Genomic DNA, 18,889 nt, shown 5'->3' on the forward strand with positions numbered 1-18,889 from the left:
AGTGTAGTCATGTTTCTTTGTTTTGCTGAAACTACATATCCCATAAGTCCATGCAAAACGCGAACGCGCTCGTAAAGACAAGAAAGTGAAATACAAATACATTTTTTTAAACAAAATATATGCATTTTATTATGATTCCACAAATGTAACCTTTATAACTTAATGTAAATACATATTGCCGTTAAATATAAATAAACATTTAGCTTGAATTGTCAAAGCGTCACGTGACCAGAAGTTTGGCGTTGTTTTCAAAACACATTCAACGGGGCTAGCTAACATGGTATTGTCTTGCTGAAGACTATGCTTGCCCAACGAATTTAACGCGAAAAGGAGGTAAATAATCCGCATCTGCTTCCATAATGAAATGCAGGCTACATTTACGATGGATCCAGCGGAAGAGCCCCCTTCCCTGCTGTGGGGACTGGACCCAGTCTTCACTGCCTTCGCCAGGCTGTATGTCAAAGACATCCTGCAGATGAGAGAGTCCATTCAGGTGCCAGGTAACCTAACGCTGTGTAGAAACATCATGTATGTCTTTCACTTATCTTCTGCTCGTCCGCGCTTTCAAAAAGTCCACGTTTCAAATCAAGTAGTATTTGTCTAAAGTTTTGTCCATTTGAAATGGACAAATTCGTTAGTGTTTGAAATTCATTATAATATTGCTATAGGAACTTATACATGTGTGTGTTCTGTACTCATTACTGAGTTTGTAACATTCATCGTACGTTATGGTAGTTATTTTTATCTCCTATGGTATCATTGTAATATTCCTATAGCGTACCTTAGTAAATATAGTGTATAGGTATGATGTGATATCTGTATAGGATAATTCTAAAATGTATTTATGACACTGCATGGATAGCTTGCCACAACTTTGAGTGATCAGCTTTAACTTGGGCCATGAAGGTCCTTCTGCAAGTAATCTTTAAAACAAGGGCATTGAATGCAGAATTGACCATTGTTTTATTTTACTTTTTAATGCAAAAGACTGACACTTCTCAGGATCATGTACATGTGTGTGTGGTAAACAGCTTGTTTCATGTGCTGCTGTTTCTGCTCTTTGAGGATTTTTCTGACCCACTTTAGTACAGTTCTGGCCATAACAATTTTCTTCTTCGTGGGCTTAAGTGGGCTTAAGTGTGCTTGTTTTGGGCACTTTTGGGAGGCACAGAGCACGGCTGTTTTCCCCACTATCCCCCGCAGTCTTATGGAGTCTAAGTGGTCTGGTTCAGGGTGCTTGGACCCTCCACAGGATTGTTCTAGTGCCGCTGCGGTTCTTGGGATCCATTACACAGATGGCCTTCAACATCAAGGATTTGTCCTCATGGTCAAGGTTGTTTAGTGTTAAAATAGAGCTTAGTTCTCTGACTTTAGGGTCAACCTTTTGGAGTTGACATTGGTGGGATCCTTAAATGAAATTGACTTCGACAAATAATAAACTTAATCATAAACTGTATTTGTATAGCACCTTTCAAAACAGTTACAAAATGCTTTACATTAACAAAATAAAACAAGAATATAAAAGGACAAAATACATGTATAAAATACAACACACTAAAAACAGTAAAATCAAGGCAAACATCCAGATTAGTATAAAACAACAAAACCTAGAAGCAATAAGATGAGAGCACAACATACTGAACATCACTACTGTGCAAATATCCAAGGTCAGATAGTTACTTTCACATAGAATAAGGATCTCAACTAAGTAAAAGCAAGTCTATAAAAGTGTGTCTTAAGAAGAGATTTAAAAGAAGATACTGATCTGGCTAGTCTGATATCCTCAGGCAAGTCGTTCCAAAGCCAAGGAGCCCAAATAGAGAAGCTCCTGTCGCCTTTGGTCATGAGTCTAGACTGTGGAACAGCCAAAATGGCCCTGACCGAGGACCTTAGGCTCTGGCTCAAAGGTGTCCTCTTGTTCAGTCTGTAGGGCAAAATGTGGTGTAGGTTTGTCTAATTCCTTCCAAAAAAAATAATGGCAGTGCTTTTTCATAAGATAGGCCTATAGTGGAGTGTTTTGGGGAAAAAAAATTATGTGATTTATTTCTGTGCTTGTATTTTCAGGTCTACATTCTTCTATCTTTCAATCATATAGTGACTATTAGGATAGTGAGATTATTAAGGAAGTGCACACACTCTTGATATCTTATTTTTAGGCGCCTCCACATACAACTATATTGCATTTCAATTTATCCCTATGAGAACTGAGATACCCATTTTGATTTGCATTGATTTCGGCTATATATTCATGCAGTCTATATTGTACCAGAATAAATGATACCACCACTGAATTCTCATATACACTGAAATAGGCTACATTGTTTCATTGACACCTAAATATAAGATAAGAGGAGTTTGTTAGTGTTTGTGGATTACAGATTTATAGAATTCATTGAGTGTTGAAAATGAGTGCTTGATTTAATAAAGCCTAATGTTTATCTGTCAAGTGTTTTTTTTTTTCTTACCCTGAATTGTGGAAGCTGCATAGAAAAAAGCCCTGTAGATATTTTTTCTTCTCATCTGATATGGATGAAAGTGCCTTTTAAATTAAAGCTGGCTGTGTATTTCAGCCTTAATGTCAAGGGAAATGAACACAGATTTTGCAAAGAAAGGAGCAAAAAGAGAAGGAAAAAGAAAAAGGGCAGAATCGGCTCCCTGTGAGGCTTGTTTTGGTGGCCTGGGCGCTCGCCTGTATGTGTTGTGCTCCACTGTAGCCGACAGGCTCCGTTTGGCCTCACTCAAATCTAAACACCCTGGGAAATTCTGTCATTAATCAGTGCAAGATAAATCAGCTTACACAGAGAACATGGTGTTGCCATGGTTACAGTGGAAAGTGATTGATTATCCCTCTTCAAAACTCCACAGTAAAAATAAAAAGCCTGAAAATAGGCAATAAATAGCATGTAATTACAGCGCCACATCGGTCTTGCTTATAAAAACTCTTATAAACCATAGCCACATAGAGCTAGCTATGGACTGTGGAAATGTTTTATACGGTAATTAATTCATTTGGGAATGAATTAGCTGAATCCTTTAGTTAGTAATTCGCTCCTTCATGATCTACCAGATAATTGTTGGTAACAAATTATTTTACTGCCAGTCATTGTTTAGATTTCAGGCACATATCAAGTGCTATGATTCAACTCGGGCTAAACCTTTTGGTGGTTAATGTGTTATTCAGTCATAAATATTGACAGAATAATTAGCCTAATGTTTGGACTCGATGATTAGTAGGGAAAGGGGGGCAGAGGCGGACTGAAGCCCCACTAGAGCGCTGATGCCTGGTGATGATAATGATGAAGATTGATGCTTAGAGATAACCTAGCCTTAATGTGCATATACTTATTGATGTGTTACTTTACACCCTCCCTCTGGCTCACAGGTATTTACTTCTACAACTCGCATCCGATCTACAAAGTTGATGTGCTTGGAACAGTGGTTTACAAGAGGGAGAGAGAAGACTTCTTCTGCTATGGAGGTAATGTGGCTGAGTACCTTTCTGCAACAAATACATTACCTGCATGTTTCTATTTTGGAGACGCCAGTCATCACCTGAGACGTGTGATTTTATGTTAAATTGTTCAAATCTCTTTCTGTGATTCCTTTTTTGTAAAAGACAGGTACGAGTAAAAACATCAGTCATGTTTTCTGATCTGTTTTGAGAGTGAATGAACAGATTTTTTTTTTTTTTTTTTTTACAGGTGATGCTTACAACTGACAGCACAACATATGACAGTGTAGTTAGTAGTAGCCTTCTCATTATGTTAGTATGATATTTAATAAAGCAGTGATGTTAGGTGCTTTCTCTTGTTAACTGGGAGTGCTTTCTTTGGGAGTCAATATGGCAGTGTCAGCAGAACAGTGACATCACTCCAAGTCATGGATAAAGCGTTAAGAGTCTCCATCTCTGACAAATGCCTCTAGTTTTTGTTTACATTTCACAAAGTGACACATACACTTTTCTGTAATGTAAAGTCCTAATAATCACATGGTCTGCTCTGCGTTTTAGGGTTTTGATTTCCCAATCTTCTCACAAGCAAAATCTGAGCCTTTGTCCACCGATGTCGAGTATCTTTCCTTCTGTTCACAGTGGATGATGGTACTGGTGTTATAAACTGCCTGTGCTGGAAAAATGACCTGTGGAGAGACCAGGGAGATCCGGGTAAATGTGAGTGATTAACAGATGTAGATGTAGGTGTGGCTGTGTATGATTTGGGCACTAGCAAGCTCTGTATATAGGTGGGTTGTTTAAACCACATTATTATGGCATTATTGGCTGGATCTTTTTAAGTATATCTACATGTACGCCATGAACTAACCGCAAAAAATCTGTTTTCCAGGAGGGAAAAGAAATGGGATTTTGATGTGAAAATATGAAAAAATAAAATAAGTGTAAATTCTTCAGCATTTATGGTTAAATAGGTGTAAAAAAAAAAAAGGGGTGAAAAAGTAATTTTTCATTTCATTAGTGACTGTGACTTTAATCATTTCTTAAAACCCACTTTTACAGGCAGCCTTTTTATGTATTTTATCATCATTGTATTTGCCTCTTTTTATTCCCTTGTAAGCTTGTTTTCAATTCATGTCTCGCATTTTTATTGTTTATCCTTTTGGCCTTTATTGATTGTTTTATTTTTCGGTAAAGCACTTTTCTAACTCTATTTTGAAAAGTGTTTTACAAATTACTTTTACTATAATTGCATTATTATCACCACAAACCATTAGTAATCACCCCTGTTTTGTCACGTCCAGCAGGAGCAAAGTCCGGTGACGAGGCTCCGGGAGGCTTCAACCCAGTCGCCGAGCTGCAGAAGCTGCGACAGGCCCAGCAGAGCCGCCGCCGCCTGGAGATAGGAGAGCTGCTGCGGGTCAGAGGACCAGTGAAAACCTCCAGGCAGCAGAGAGAGATCATGGCTTCGACCTACTGTGAGTGGAGAAGAACAGTCATCTGGCAGGAAAGTGCTGCTTCTGTCTACAGGTCACAGTGACTGAGGAATCCCAAAAGTCACCATCCACTTTCACTGTTTTAGCAGCCAAATAGATGTTTTTTTAGAATAGAATTTACCAAGATTTACCAGCTAAATTTACCAACGTTTGACTGGTGGCTGATGTTAGTCTCCCACCTTGGTTGTTAGGAGCCTGGCCTACACACACACACACACACACACACACACACACACACACACACACACACACACACACAAGAAACACAAATATTCAAACACACAGAAGAATTATCACCATGCCTGGTCCCCATTCTCCCTACACACATGTACACACACACACACACACACACACACACACACACACACACACTTATAGTGTCTAGCAAGGACATTCCTTATCCTTGCACAGCAGTCTCCTCTTATGATACCCTACATACACACACACACACACACACACACACACCACATTCTTTATATCAGAGTACATGCCACCTCTATCCCCTGTCCATTAATCACGTGTGTATCTCCGCCCATGTGTGTTCCTAGATAAAGTGAACGACCCGGTGATGGCGGTGCAGATAGCCTGGATGATGGAGGTTCCTCAGCTCTACAGACAGTGCTATGACAAACCACTCCAGCTGCAACCTAACGCCACAGGGTACAACCGCCCATCCCTCAGCACACCGTCACAGCAGATTACAACGCTGCGGAAGCCCTCAGCGAGACCGCATGTGACACAGTCCAGTGTTTCACGCAGCATTTTTTTCTTGGTGGGGTGGAAAGGCCCCTGAAACAACATTTAGAAGTCGTGACACTAAAATTGTTCACTGAAACCAACATTAATAGGATTTTGTTGGCAGCTCTAGTGCTGGTGGCCCTCCCTGCCTATTTAGTGCTAGTAGAAACACGGACACAGGCTGTGGCCAGGCAGGTCATATGTACACGCCTGGTTTGATAAATGTAGGCCAAAAATGTTGCATACTTGCATATATCAGAATTGCTTTAATTGCCAAGTACAGTAACTGGTCAAGAATTTAAAAAGTAGATCTTCAACAAAGTGTCACTTGCCTATTTGCTGCATCTCTACAGACTATGTAACACCGACCCTGACCCCGTTTTTAAAGCTAAACCAAACCCTAACCTGATCTTTTTTCTAACATTAACTGCAACCCTGAGATTAACCCTAACCCAGGCATTTAATATCTATAGACTGCTTTTCACACAATTATGAATATGACTTGAAACTCAGTAGACTTTTTAGTCACTTGATAGGAAGTTGAGTATCAACATTGGACTATCCAAATAAAGTGTGACCAAATATTAAAAGTATACAGAAATATATTGAGGTATAGAACTTTTATTTTAACATAGAATAACAATGATGGTATGCTGTCATTTTCAAGATAGTGTGTACAAGGAGAAAGCAAGTCAAACAAACATTGAAATTATAACGTGTAATTTATGAAATCAGAAAAAACAAACACAGTAACACACAGTTTTTTCCATTTCTGATAGTAATTAGTTGTCAGACTTTTGCCCAACACAGCATTCCTTATTCTGTCATTCATGTAATTTCTATTTATTTATTTATTTATTTTTTCAGTGACTCGGCCATCAGCTGCCTCACCCAGGCGACACACATCATGAAGGATTTCTTCAAGCAGAAGACAGTGCCCAGGTTCAGACCCTACGATGTTCAGGACCTTCTGCAGCCGCTGGTCTCCAGCCAGACTACAACTACATCAACAGACCAGGTTAGCCAGAATAATATGGTGGCATTTTCTTTTTGAAGATCTATGGTGGAGCCATGAAACACCTTCAGCTTTGGAGAAAATCAAATGACAGTGGCAAACTTTATTTAAGTGTCCTTCTAAAATGAGATGTAGGAAAAAACCCTACTATCAGATATGATTTCTAGTATAAAAGTAAAATATACTCTGTAGTACTGTTGAAGTTATTGGCTAGATTCAAGGAAAAATCAGCTGTTGGTGATATGCCTTACATTTCTGGCCCCATTTTGTTGTTTGGCGGTGTATTTTTCTTATCTTGCAGATCCGTTCAAACGTAGACAACATGATGTCACACTGAGATATTTCCAGCGCAGCTACAGTGGAGTTTGATAGCAGGAACATTTTCAGCTATCTAAAACGTCAATCATAAACGTCAAATTTTGGTGTCAGTCCCTCAAAATATAGCAAGGGCTTTTTTCTAGACATTTTGCACCGACAACAACAATCATACAGGGAGAAATCCATCATAGAAGAGGCAGAGATACCAGTTTCTCCACTGACAGTAGCTTCAATAGACCAGAATACAATGCAGCCACAAGACATGTTGCACTTTGAGTCAGGGCCGCTGCGGCATTCTGGGATATGTAGGAAATCAGTAACTGAAGTAGAAGTAGACAAGGCAGGTTGAGGGAAAGTAGGTACACCAAAAAAGTAAATTCCAACACTTCATCACAGAATAAATTGATGATATCTAACAGTGTAAGAGTATCCGAGGGGGAATTTTCCTTTTAAAGTCTTGGCTTACAAAATAGACTGATTCTGAGGATTTAATTGTAACAGTTTTCTTAGGTATTTAGACACAGGAATACAGACGAAGGCACCGGCGTGATAAATGAACAGTCTTTATTCCCTTTTTGGGAGTAACTTAATGAAAGTAAATCAAGCACCAGAAGTGGGTGTGCTAGGTCAGTTAGACCAACTAACAAAGCCCACTAGGGAAGCTCCTGCTGTCTGCCCAGTCACGGCTTTGCTCCTCACTCTCTTCTCCCTACTGACAAACTAAGGGAGAGACATCGAAGAGGTTTAATGGGGTTCAGATGCCGCTCGATGTTTCCCTCTGCCTCCTGACCAACGCTCGACCCCACCCCCCACTTGTTTATTCCACATATTGACTAATGTGTTTCGGAAAAGCCTTCATCTCTAATGCAAGCGTCATTTAAACTGTAACCTCACTTCAGCGGTTTTGCACTGTGTCCCCTCCCTCCCTTAAAATAAATTGCTATTCAGGAGCCGGTGGCGGGTCCGTCTGCAGGCCGGCAGCTACGCCAGCTTCTCAAGGAGGCTCTGCAGATTTTACAGGACGAGGGTGTCGTTTTCCGCAAGGTCAAGTCCCAGGATGAAGTCTATCACGTAAGAACCGACAGAGATGGATCCCTCCCTTTTCAGTGGGTTATTATTGTGAGCGAGGATTCAGTACGGCTATGTGTCTGTCTGATGTTGTGGTTCCTCGTTACTGCAGGTGACTGAACAAGACAAAGATCTACTCATGGCCGTCAAAAACGTCATCAGGGAAGACTCAAAGAGAGAGAAGTGTAAGATCACTTGATTTCTGCTCTGAATAAAGTATCAAAACATCAATCTAGCTTTAGCTATGGCTGAATCATGTGCTCCTTTGTTGGATAATGCAATAACAATAATAATACATATTCTTAAATTGAAATTACTCTTAAATTGAAAGAAACAAGGTTGAACAGTTCTCTTAACCTGCTTGTCAAAGCTCAAATTAGCATTAAAAATGTCACCTAAGTTTCTTGCTATTCACTTCTATGATTAGGGGCTTCTTTTTTGCTGGGGCCACACATACTAATAATGTATGCAATGGATTCTACTGCTAGCAAAGCTGTACTCACTGTACTGTACTGTAAGGTGCTTTGTAAAAATCTTTACAGTATAACTTATGTGTTAAATTATTTTAAGTCAGTTAAACTCCAGAAAGCTTCTCCAAAAAGCCTTCATTTCTAATTATACTGTTATTTAAACTATTAGAGAGTATAATGACAGGTTTCACTACATCATTTGACGCATCATGTGGCCAATAGCGCAACATGATTTTGAGAGCAGATATGTGATAATCTAATAACTATTATTGTGAGCCTCCCTCCCTCTTTCACATGATAACTTGCTTTCCATTACGACATGCCAGTCTGTTGACAGCTGTTTCCTCTGGTGCCTCCAGATGCAGAGAAGGGTTGCCACATCCTGCACATCCTGTCTGCCGTGAGACAGCGCTACAGTCCCAACGTGAGCAAAGCGGCTCTGGAGCTGGTCCTCAGATCGCTGGAGTGCAACAGTGACATCATCAGCACCTGCGAGAACCATTACACCATGTTGTAACACAAGCACTGTGGGTCAGGAACCCGGTATTACTGTATATAGTATGTCAAGTATGGTTTATTTCTCTGTGTGTGAATAAATCATGACGTTTGTATTCACATGGGCATCAGTTGAGCATGAGGTGAGTCCAACTTTGATCTTGTAGTTCTTATCAATATAGTGGTGTGCTAAGATCAATTAAAATTCACCAGAAATGTATTTGGAAGCCATGTCTAAGAAACACTTACGGGGAGTGTCTATGAAAGATAGTTTGGTGACCTATCAACAGTGATCTAACAGTTTATTACATTGACCAAATAATAATATCTTGTCAGTCATCATCAGTTATTGCTGCACAGAAATCTAGTGAATATAAGCAGGTTTTGAAGTTTTTGTCGCAAATGATATGATGCTGTACCGTAGGATTTAGTGGATTATAATAAGAATAGTCTTAGCACATTTCAAAACAAAGTTGCATTGTTCACAACCAAGAAAAAAAACAAAAACAAAAAAAACATGAAAACAGAAAGAACAATGAAGTAAAACAGTAAAAAAATACTCATAGCCACAGGTCAAACAAGACAACAAGGATAGAATAAAAACCAAAGATCATAAAAAAAGCCTTACAATAAAAGATTTAAAAGATGATACTGACTCTGATCCGATTGATGCTCTGATTGACGTTTTTATTTTTGGATACAAGAATATGTTTCATGCCTCTTAGCACAGGGGGAAGTTCTGTCTTTCTTTTTTTTTTCTTTCTTTTTTTTTTAAGAAATTGGGAAGCTCTTAATAGGCATCTTCATAGACTTGCATATGTTGCTATGTGCACAGGGGGGCAGTGTTTGGTCGTTAATTGACCCTGCCATGTAGAGCAGGCTGCCGCTGATTGGTCGCCTGTGAAACATCTGTATCCATAGGTCCGGTTCATCCATGTCTCCATCCAGAGAGAGAGCAAGAGAGAGAGAGCTGCTCATACCTCAGTACCTGGAGTGTTAACAAACTGATAATAAGCTTTATTATCACACTGCTCTCCATAATGCGGAGGAGGCTATATAACAGATTAATAACTGTTTATGTCAAAATATAATTTGTACCAGTCATTATACATTCTGACATTGGAGGAATGAGGAAAAGTTACAGTACGGGCCCCCAATGAAGATGAATAAAGTCAATGAATATAACTTTGTTAATCGGTCGGTTTAGAGACACGGTTTGATATTTGGTCATAAAACAACACATGTCTTTAATGTGGCTTGTTTAGCAGGGCTTACACCAACTAGTTTCCCCCCCCCTCAGTGCTTTATTCCAAGTAAGAGGACGTGCGTCAAGCCCATCCCACTCCATTCCCTAAATTCACTGCGCCTGGTTCATCGCAGGAGGCGTTTGGCGGCGGATTTGCCGGCTCCCCTTGCCTTCAGCCAGGCTCTGTGCCCCACAGGTATGCTGACACCCCCCTCCTAGGCATCGTGGCCGACACAAAGGAAGTCGCTCCACTTTTTTTCTTCTTCTTCCAATTTGAGGTGACCGCCTTCATCATCAGCACGCCGTCCGCAGCTGGCCAGCCGTATTGTGGAGGCAACGTGAGGATCGCGGGTCGACTGGATATTTGGCAGTGTGTATTTTACCGAGAGCAATCAGCACATGTTTAAATGGACTATTGATAAGTTTCAAATCAGATCGATGGTCATTGCGTCAACGGAGAGAAGTCCGATCTGCCGATTTGGCTGCAAAACGACCCGACCTCTCACCGGACCGATAAAATGCTAAATGACACAACATCCAATGAGTGTTATCATTTTCTTTTCGTGATACAAGGTAGCCTGTGTTGAGCTGCGGTAGACCGCTGCCTGTCGCTTTTATGCATAGCCTTTGCAGGATCAAGATGCAGTTTCGGACAGTGCTGGACGTGAAAGTCGTGGACGTGGAGAAGAGGCGCAATCCGTCTAAACATTACGTGAGTTGCCTGGCTCATCTTCATCCATGTCACCTACACACCTTGTCCCATCCCGATCTGTCAGCGGCGGCTCTCTGGCCTGTTCACAGACACAGCGTGCCGTCCAAACGCTGCGTTTTGTCTGCTGGATGTAGCCTAGCCGCCGCTCCGCTGTATCACCAGGGTTTATTTGAAGCCCGCAGCTAAACCAAGCTCAGTGTTACCGGGAGGGACGAGACTATTGTTCAGCAAGGTAGCAGCCTGTTCCGAGCATTGCTATTGTTAAGGGCCCACGGTGTTTCAAAAGACAGACTCGGGGTAGCTGTCATAACAGTGAGTCCAGTCAGACAGGATAACCACCCGGGTCCCATCATGGGCTCCAGAGCAACTAATGCAGTTTATTCTCCCAGGGGATCTTCTACATGTCAAGACCGAGACGACCTGTATGTCTGTAGATCAATATCCCAACACCTGACATCCTATTATCAGACAGTGAAGATAGCACTGATCATGTTTGAATTGAATATTTTTGTGTGGCCATGGAGGTATGGATGGAAGACATTAAATATTCATGCAGTTTTGGCTAGGAAAAAAGACTTGCATACTTGTGATTTGCAAATACTTTTGGAATTTAAGATAAGATAAGATAGTACTTTATTGATCCCGTTGGGTAAATGCAGGAATTTCATTTCATTTCATTTGGATTTATTTCAAATCTCATGATCATGTAGCAACAAACACAATAATTAAATACAATGCTAACTAACATCAAACCTAGAGGTGTGTTCTTTGCATTGTAAGGTGGAAGGAGCAGACTTCCATAGCCAAACACACTTCACTTCTAGCTTCACAGTGTTTCTTAATTGAACATTTCATTTATTTGTTTACTACAGCTATATCCTAAACCTCTTGGACAATTTCAGAGTCTAAAATTTCCTTCCTATGCCTACATACAGCAACTAAAAGTAGCCTAAATGGTGGGTTACTGTATCCACAATATTCTAGCCTACTCCACTATTGAATTTGTCACCCCCCCCTCCCCCTTATGTATCAGCACTAGCTGTTCGACCTTAAAGACATTTGTGAAATGCACAAGACTTCATCTCCAAAACACTATCCATGTTGAGAAAAAAAAAAAAGTCATCACCTGAGTTGGATCCTTCAATGTATTTAAAATCATGAAGATCCAGTCTGTAAAATGATATAATTTTGTCAACCAAGGGCTTAAATTACCTACTATCGTTTAAAAGGTGTCACTCTTGATTTTAATGCTGTGCTGTCAATCCTGTTCAAAGAGTGTAGGTCACTTTTTTTTCTCAAACTGTGGATATCTCACTCTGGAACAAAGCTCATATGACAAACATGCTTCAGTGAAATTTATCTTGCTGAACTTTGCCTTCAGTGGCCGTGTTAATCAATACCTCATTTGTTGTAAGTGAGGGTCTGTGTTGGGTGCTGCACCGCATGGCCCCTGCTGGGATCCCAGTCCAAGCTCATAAACAGGTCCTAATAAATGACCAGCATGAAAAGAACGTGATCTTGCTTATATGCAATTACAGTCCCACAGACCCTTGGGTCTAATGATATGTGAACATAATTAGCACACATATTCTCCTTTGCAAAGAGGAATACATGGCTCCTGCCATGCGTGCCCCTAATTAGACTACATGTATTTTGAACAACATGAACAACATGCAATGATCTCCAACATTAAACATCACTTTGTGGATGAGTTTATCCAAAGCAATTTGCTGTATGAGTGCATATATTTTTAACATGGGTGGCCCCAGTGGAATTGAACCTTAAACTCTGACATTGTTAATGCACTGCTAAACCCCGTGAGCTACAGGAAAAATACCAATTGAAAATTTCACCCAACTATAATACGAAAAAAAGTTATTCCACAAAATTATCACCAAAGTGCCAAAGTTGCCAAAGCTCACAGAGGGATGACATCACATCTACTGAAATTTCTAATAGGAATATAATGGGAGAGACTGTTCAATTGCCCCTTTAAAATAACTACATTTTTGATACAACGTTCACCCCAGGTCTGAAGTAACATAATTCCCAGCATATGACACGTGCATGATACTGTATATATATGGATTTTATATTTATGTGGTTGTTCCTTGCTTCAGAAGTGCTCAAGGTTACGCTGGAGGTAGATAGATAACTTCCCAGCTTTCTGTATATGACCAAGAGCTTCATTCAAGATAAAATAGCGACACTTACCCTTTCAGGATGATTAAAACGCACACAGTGAAAACACATTATTGTATTGTATACACTACAGCAATAGGATAGCTGGTAACCTAAGCCCTTGGTTGACAAAATAACACTTACAGGTTGAATTCTCTATTTTCTAGAGACATTGAATGATGATTTTATACATAAATATATGTATATATTCTTTTATAAAATGAAATTTGGAATTGAACTCTTAATGTACAGTTAATGCCTGTAGCATGGAGTAGTTTTGCGCAACAGAGGCTTTCCAAACCATACTAACTATACTATAGGTAGTTATGTATGAGCCAGACTTCTATATATATACAGTTTATGTCTAGCATGGTATAGTAGAGTGTAATAAGAGCTTTCTAGACCATAGCTGAGCTGAGCTGAGCTGTGCTGAGCTGTGCTGTGTTTTGGGACTGGTCTGTCTCACCGGGCCAGTCTGTGGCCTAGTTTCCCTGGCTACCCCATCTCATGAGACAAGGCTAGCCACTGTGAGAAGAAAAGAGAGAGAGAGAGGAAGGCAGACAGAGGGAGAGAGAGAGAGAGGGAGGGAGAGAGAAGGGAAAAGAGAGAAAGAGACAATCTGTGACGCCCATTGAATCTCATTTGTACTGTTTGTGAAACCAGCTGGAAATGCTTATCCTGTGAGAGGGGGAACGAGACCCAAGGCTTTGTCAAAGGGAAGTGCTTGTTGGGCCGTAGGGAAAGCTGGACTGCTGAGTCGCGAACACGCATCGCACATGCACACACACTCGCTCAAACACTGCTTCCTTCTTGTGAATGGTGTTAGTGTGTGTGTGTGAGTTTGGGGGGGGGTGTAAAAGAGAAAGCAAGGTTGAATACGGCCATGTTTACTTTAAGCTTCTGTTGCCCGACAAGTCCCAGTCCCATAACATTTCATTTTCTAGAGACCCCTGTGCCTTGCTACAGCCCAGACTGGAAGCCGGTGTTGTTATTTAGCACCATAAAACAACTCTTCAGAGAGCTTTTCCCCACTCAAATATTTATTGGCCTATCAAACACAGAGTGATATCTCAGTGAAAAGGGTCCCTGTTTTCAGATGCTCACCCCTAACTGGGAGACGCATGTTGGGGGGGGGGGGAGGTTTATGAAGCCGGCTTTTTGGATTGGCCATTGTTTGGGAGAGTTTGACGACTATTGGGAAGGACCACAATGCTCAAGGGTTCTGCTTGTGTGTGTGTGTGTGTGTGTGTGTGTATGTGTGTGTATGTGTGTGTGTGTGTGTGATAGAGAGAGAGAGAGAGAGAGAGAAACAGTGAGTCAGTTGCTGACGTCTGTGAGTAAAGTCAATGTGCTTGCTGCTCAATTCGCAGAGCCCTAACTCTGTCACTGATTCTGACAAGAGGCCGTGATTCTGTGTGTGTGTGTGTGTGTGTGTGTGTGGGTGTGTGTGTGTGTGTGTGCGCGCTTTGACATGAGCCTGAGACTGAACAGCGGATGTTGTCCTCGCACTGTTATTATCTCCGAACCTCACACGCACGCTGGGGGTTTGTGTTCAATACCAGATGTTGTTTGTGATGGTGGAACTTTTTATTTGTCTCCATGCAGCAGAAGTCTTGAACACGTGACAGCAGTTCTGTCTCGACAGCAAGATGTCTCCTGCGCTGCTCTGTCTGCTTCCAGGATAAAAACACATCTCGGGGTGCTCGAACATGGCCTGCAGCCCCCTGGTGTTCTTGTCAACAGCTTGCTGTCTGGGCTTGTGATTACATCACCCAGGAATGGCGATGCGCCACGGAGAGATAGATAGCATGTGTGGGCATCATGTGCTGCCTCAACTACACTTTGGATTTTCATGGGAAAATGACCTGAATTAGTTGTTCCCAACCTCACTGTATGTATAGTCTTTCTATGTTAGGTATCTGTGCAGTTTCATTGCAGCCTAGCCTGACGTTTGTGTGTTTGTGTGTGTGTGAGAGATTGAGAGACAAGAGCAAGGCAAGAGAAACGGGAAGAAAAGGAAAAAAGAAACAGAGGCGAGAGTGAATCAAAAGACAGAAATAAAGATAGTTAGCTTGCTTGTAGCTCTATTGTAAGATTGATAGTCAGGGAATTACACTGAAAGGTTATCAGAATGAGAATTGATTTATTAGCATGACAAGTATATTTTTGTTGCCAAAACACTCATTTATATTAATAACGTGGTTACTGTATTTTCTGGTTTATAATACAAGTTCATACATGCAGGGGATATTTATAGATATCCTCTAACCGAACAAAATGAATCAAAACCAAGTTGAAATGGCGGGGGGCGGGGGGGGGGGCGTTAAAGGTGCACAGGATGTGCCCCATGAATCGGCACTTTTCCTCAGCGCCCCCTGACCAGCGCTTCCTGTGCCCACCACAAAGGCGCGAGATGTGGAAGACGTGATTGATTCATGCCAAAGTGGAAGTGACCGCAGTGAAGGAAAGACGAGGCGTGGGCCTGGTGTGTGGTTAATAAAGGGCACTATTTTGGCAGCGGTTACGCAAACGGTCTTCAAGGGGTTTTTCCATAGACCCACTGCCAAAGCTTTTGAATGCAACTGGCATAATTTTTTTTTTTTCACCCCAGTGACATTTTGGTTGGCTAGCTCAGAAACAGCTTAGAAGAATTTATTGTCATTTGTTGACTTCTTTGGCTAGATTGATAGAATAATTAGACGTATTAGACAAGCGAACATATTTAGCCAAGTTGCGGTTACTGTGGAAAGACTTCACTCCCAGACCCATGCAAAGACAATTTCCAACCTGACTTTTTCAGATCCTTTTGCATTTCCATATAAAAAGCACGGGTCTGAAACTAAGATGTGTTTCATATGTTACTTTAAATATAGAGCTTTAGGCGGGGTTCAGTGCATTTAGTGGCTAGGCCCACATTCTCTGCCCCACCAAGCTTTCTGCTCCTTTGCCTTCCTCACTCCAAAACTGTGATACTGAGATCCTGCTTTCCTCCGATACTGTAAGTTATTCTATCTATTCATCAACTATGTATATTTGGCTGAGCTCATTGCACATACATGGATCAGCGTTAGTATTCATGTATATTATTAGTGAAATTATTCCTTTAGGACAGGCAGTAGAAATGAGCTGTGAACTTGACATGCATATTCACAGCCATCTTAGCCAAACATGATGAAATAATCAAAACTCCAATTTGTTCTGTCGCAAGAATTTATGTTTCTCCCTCTGCTTCTGTGCATGAATAAAACTTTTGTTTTCAAGTCCCGCATCTTCCAAGGGAATAACTGATGTACAAGGTCTTTCTTGCTATCTGGGACATTGAAATCCCCAAAGCCTTGTTTGAACTGTTTTGGGGTTTTTTTCTCATCTGTGTGTCCCATGTTTTTGAACAAATTTTTAGACTCCTTTTGAGAAGAAAGTTGACATGTCAAAGGTGGAGGATTGACTTGTGACTGCTGAGGAATGAAAACCCTGCATCTAAATTAAAAGTCAGCTAATCTGTAACCAAGAAAAACCTTTTGGTTTTCCCACTGATGCTAATACACTGAAATTATAGAATGGCTTTAGAATGGTTTATGTAGGCATTTCTCATTAAAAACAAAACAAATGGAGTTTAATTGCTTTCATCCAATAGCAGCTATGTACTAGTGTTGTCGATTATAAAACAGAATAATATTGTAGTAAACTGTTGTAGCTACCATAAAACAGTATTTCATCACTGTTACCCATGCTTTCTCCTAATTATATGGCTCTTTACTTGCATTATACTGTCATCTACAGTGAAATATGAATTATGAATTATTATCCTCCCATGCCCATTTTAGCTTTTAAAGCCTTTCCAAATGTAGGCGTGGGTCTTAACAGCCGAGTTTTAGAATAAAGAGCTAATGTTAATGTACATGTGAGGCAGTGAATTTTTTCATGTTGCCTCTTCACCCTGATTTCAGCCTTCATTTTGGAATTGCAGCAATGTTTCATTGGCCCAGACATGTCTACTGTGCAAGAATGTCTTGCAGCAACCACATGATAACGTCTGACTTTTTATCTTGATTTTTATGGTGCAAAATCCCTCACATGACCAAAAAAAAGATAAATTGGATACTTGTCAAACGTTCATGTTCTGCTCGTGAATTCGCCTCCTGACGCTAGCGGAAGACAGCTCACCCTCAGCGCCGTCTTATTATATGGAATTATATAATTGGCAGACAGATTATTAGTTATTTCCTAAGTGACATTTGATGAGTCATCTTTTTGTTCCACGAATGCTTGATTCAGGACATTTTGGCTGTACTTCGCTCTCACGACTGAATGTACTTGAGCTCTGAGTCAGCCCATAACATGTCGGCCTATTTTAGATGTTGTATGAGTGTTTGACTGCGTTCAACAAGAAAAGACAAAGAAAAAAAACGTTTCCACGGAATGTACAAAATGGGTTATTCTGGTTTTATTAGGGCTAAATCAGGAGACTATTGCGTTTATTCAGTTTAAGACGCAACAGCCCAGACTTTCATAATTTGTGTGTTGAGTGAACACGGTCTATTTCAGGGACTGGGAGGGCATTAGGTTTAAGCTTGATATTTTGGGCGTGGGCTGACTATGGATGGTTGTTGGTTGTGTTTTCCACTGTGGTTGCCATCACAGATCCATCTGCTTCAGGGCCTTGGATCTTTTTACTGTGTCCACATCTTCCAGCCCGGCTCCTATCGTGTGCCTCAGCCTGGCGAGGTTTTGCTCCACAGTCAAATTAAGTGGCCCAGAGGCATGATGGGAGGATGATACCCCGGCATACCTTTCAGGTCATAGGCTTTTATAGAACACACACACACACACACAGTCAGTGGAGCTGGAGAAGCTTCCGCATGGATTAGTGTACGTGTTGTAGAGCATGCACACACACACACACACACACACACACACACACACACACACACACACACACAGTGGAGGTTGAGGAAGCCCCACATACTGTAGATATGTGTGTGAGTATGGTAGTGCACACACATACACACACACAAGCCCTGACAAGTGCTGGGGCAGCCCCTTCAGCCACTCCGAGGCATATCATGTCAAGTTAGATAAGTCCATATCAGTGTGGACTGGAATGCACTAACAGCATGGAGATATTTTTGGTATTTGTGGATTAGTGCCATTGAAGTTAAGTTTATTCACCACTTTCAAGCTCGGCAGACACACTTGACAGACAGCCCACTGGGGACACCTTAGCCACCCGTTCACTTATTCTTCCATTCTATCTCCTCATTTTTTTTCCCCTTCTCACTTTTCTTTCCCTGATGCTTTGGCAATGAGCAGTAAAAAGAAGGCTTTGCTGTGGCCACGCAAACAAGTTTCAGACATTGTGATTTTATAACTCAGCTGTACCCCGGGGAGCACATTTTCATAGCAATAAACGCCAAAGCTAATCGTCGATGTGACACCCCGCCGTGCTCTGAACAAGTTTGCCAATGTAGCGTGACAGTCACAGCTTCTGGATGCTAGTAGCTGTGTTTCCTTGGGAGTGAACATACTGCAGTGGCTCCTTGCCAGCAGTAGCTGGGGTCCTTCCAGTAGCAACAAGGCCTCTAACCCTCGGCTTTGTTGTGGAACCTCTTTTGTTTCAGGCCGCTGCCCTTCTTACGTCAGCGTCAGGGTCTTTCGCTTGGCCTCATTCGTCTGTGTTGTACTCTGGAGGCTCTTGGCAGGTA

At 41.2% G+C, this 18,889-nt stretch overlaps 1 protein-coding gene across 1 annotated transcript; it reads left to right on the top strand.

Moving 5' to 3' along the window:
• The first annotated feature begins 282 nt into the window (after window positions 1–282).
• stn1 (STN1 subunit of CST complex) lies at window positions 283–9,168 on the top strand. Its single transcript, XM_071921108.2, has 9 exons — window positions 283–500; window positions 3,383–3,478; window positions 4,091–4,168; window positions 4,753–4,926; window positions 5,493–5,604; window positions 6,550–6,700; window positions 7,964–8,086; window positions 8,196–8,268; window positions 8,913–9,168. The coding sequence occupies exons 1-9, from the start codon at window positions 365–367 to the stop codon at window positions 9,068–9,070; spliced, it is 1,101 nt and encodes a 366-aa protein (XP_071777209.1). The 5' UTR covers window positions 283–364; the 3' UTR covers window positions 9,071–9,168.
• Window positions 9,169–18,889: the final 9,721 nt, after the last annotated feature.

The sequence above is a fragment of the Centroberyx gerrardi genome, chromosome 3 (assembly GCF_048128805.1).
Source record: "Centroberyx gerrardi isolate f3 chromosome 3, fCenGer3.hap1.cur.20231027, whole genome shotgun sequence".
Classification (NCBI taxonomy): domain Eukaryota; kingdom Metazoa; phylum Chordata; class Actinopteri; order Beryciformes; family Berycidae; genus Centroberyx; species Centroberyx gerrardi.

Excerpts from the sequence above, each read along its gene's own strand:
- stn1 (XM_071921108.2), top strand. The coding sequence starts at position 365 with ATGCAGGCTACATTTACGATGGATCCAGCGGAAGAGCCCCCTTCCCTG. Across the intron at positions 3,479-4,090 it reads AGACTTCTTCTGCTATGGAG|TGGATGATGGTACTGGTGTT; the intron begins GTAATGTGGCTG and ends TTCTGTTCACAG. Across the intron at positions 8,269-8,912 it reads AGACTCAAAGAGAGAGAAGT|ATGCAGAGAAGGGTTGCCAC; the intron begins GTAAGATCACTT and ends TGGTGCCTCCAG.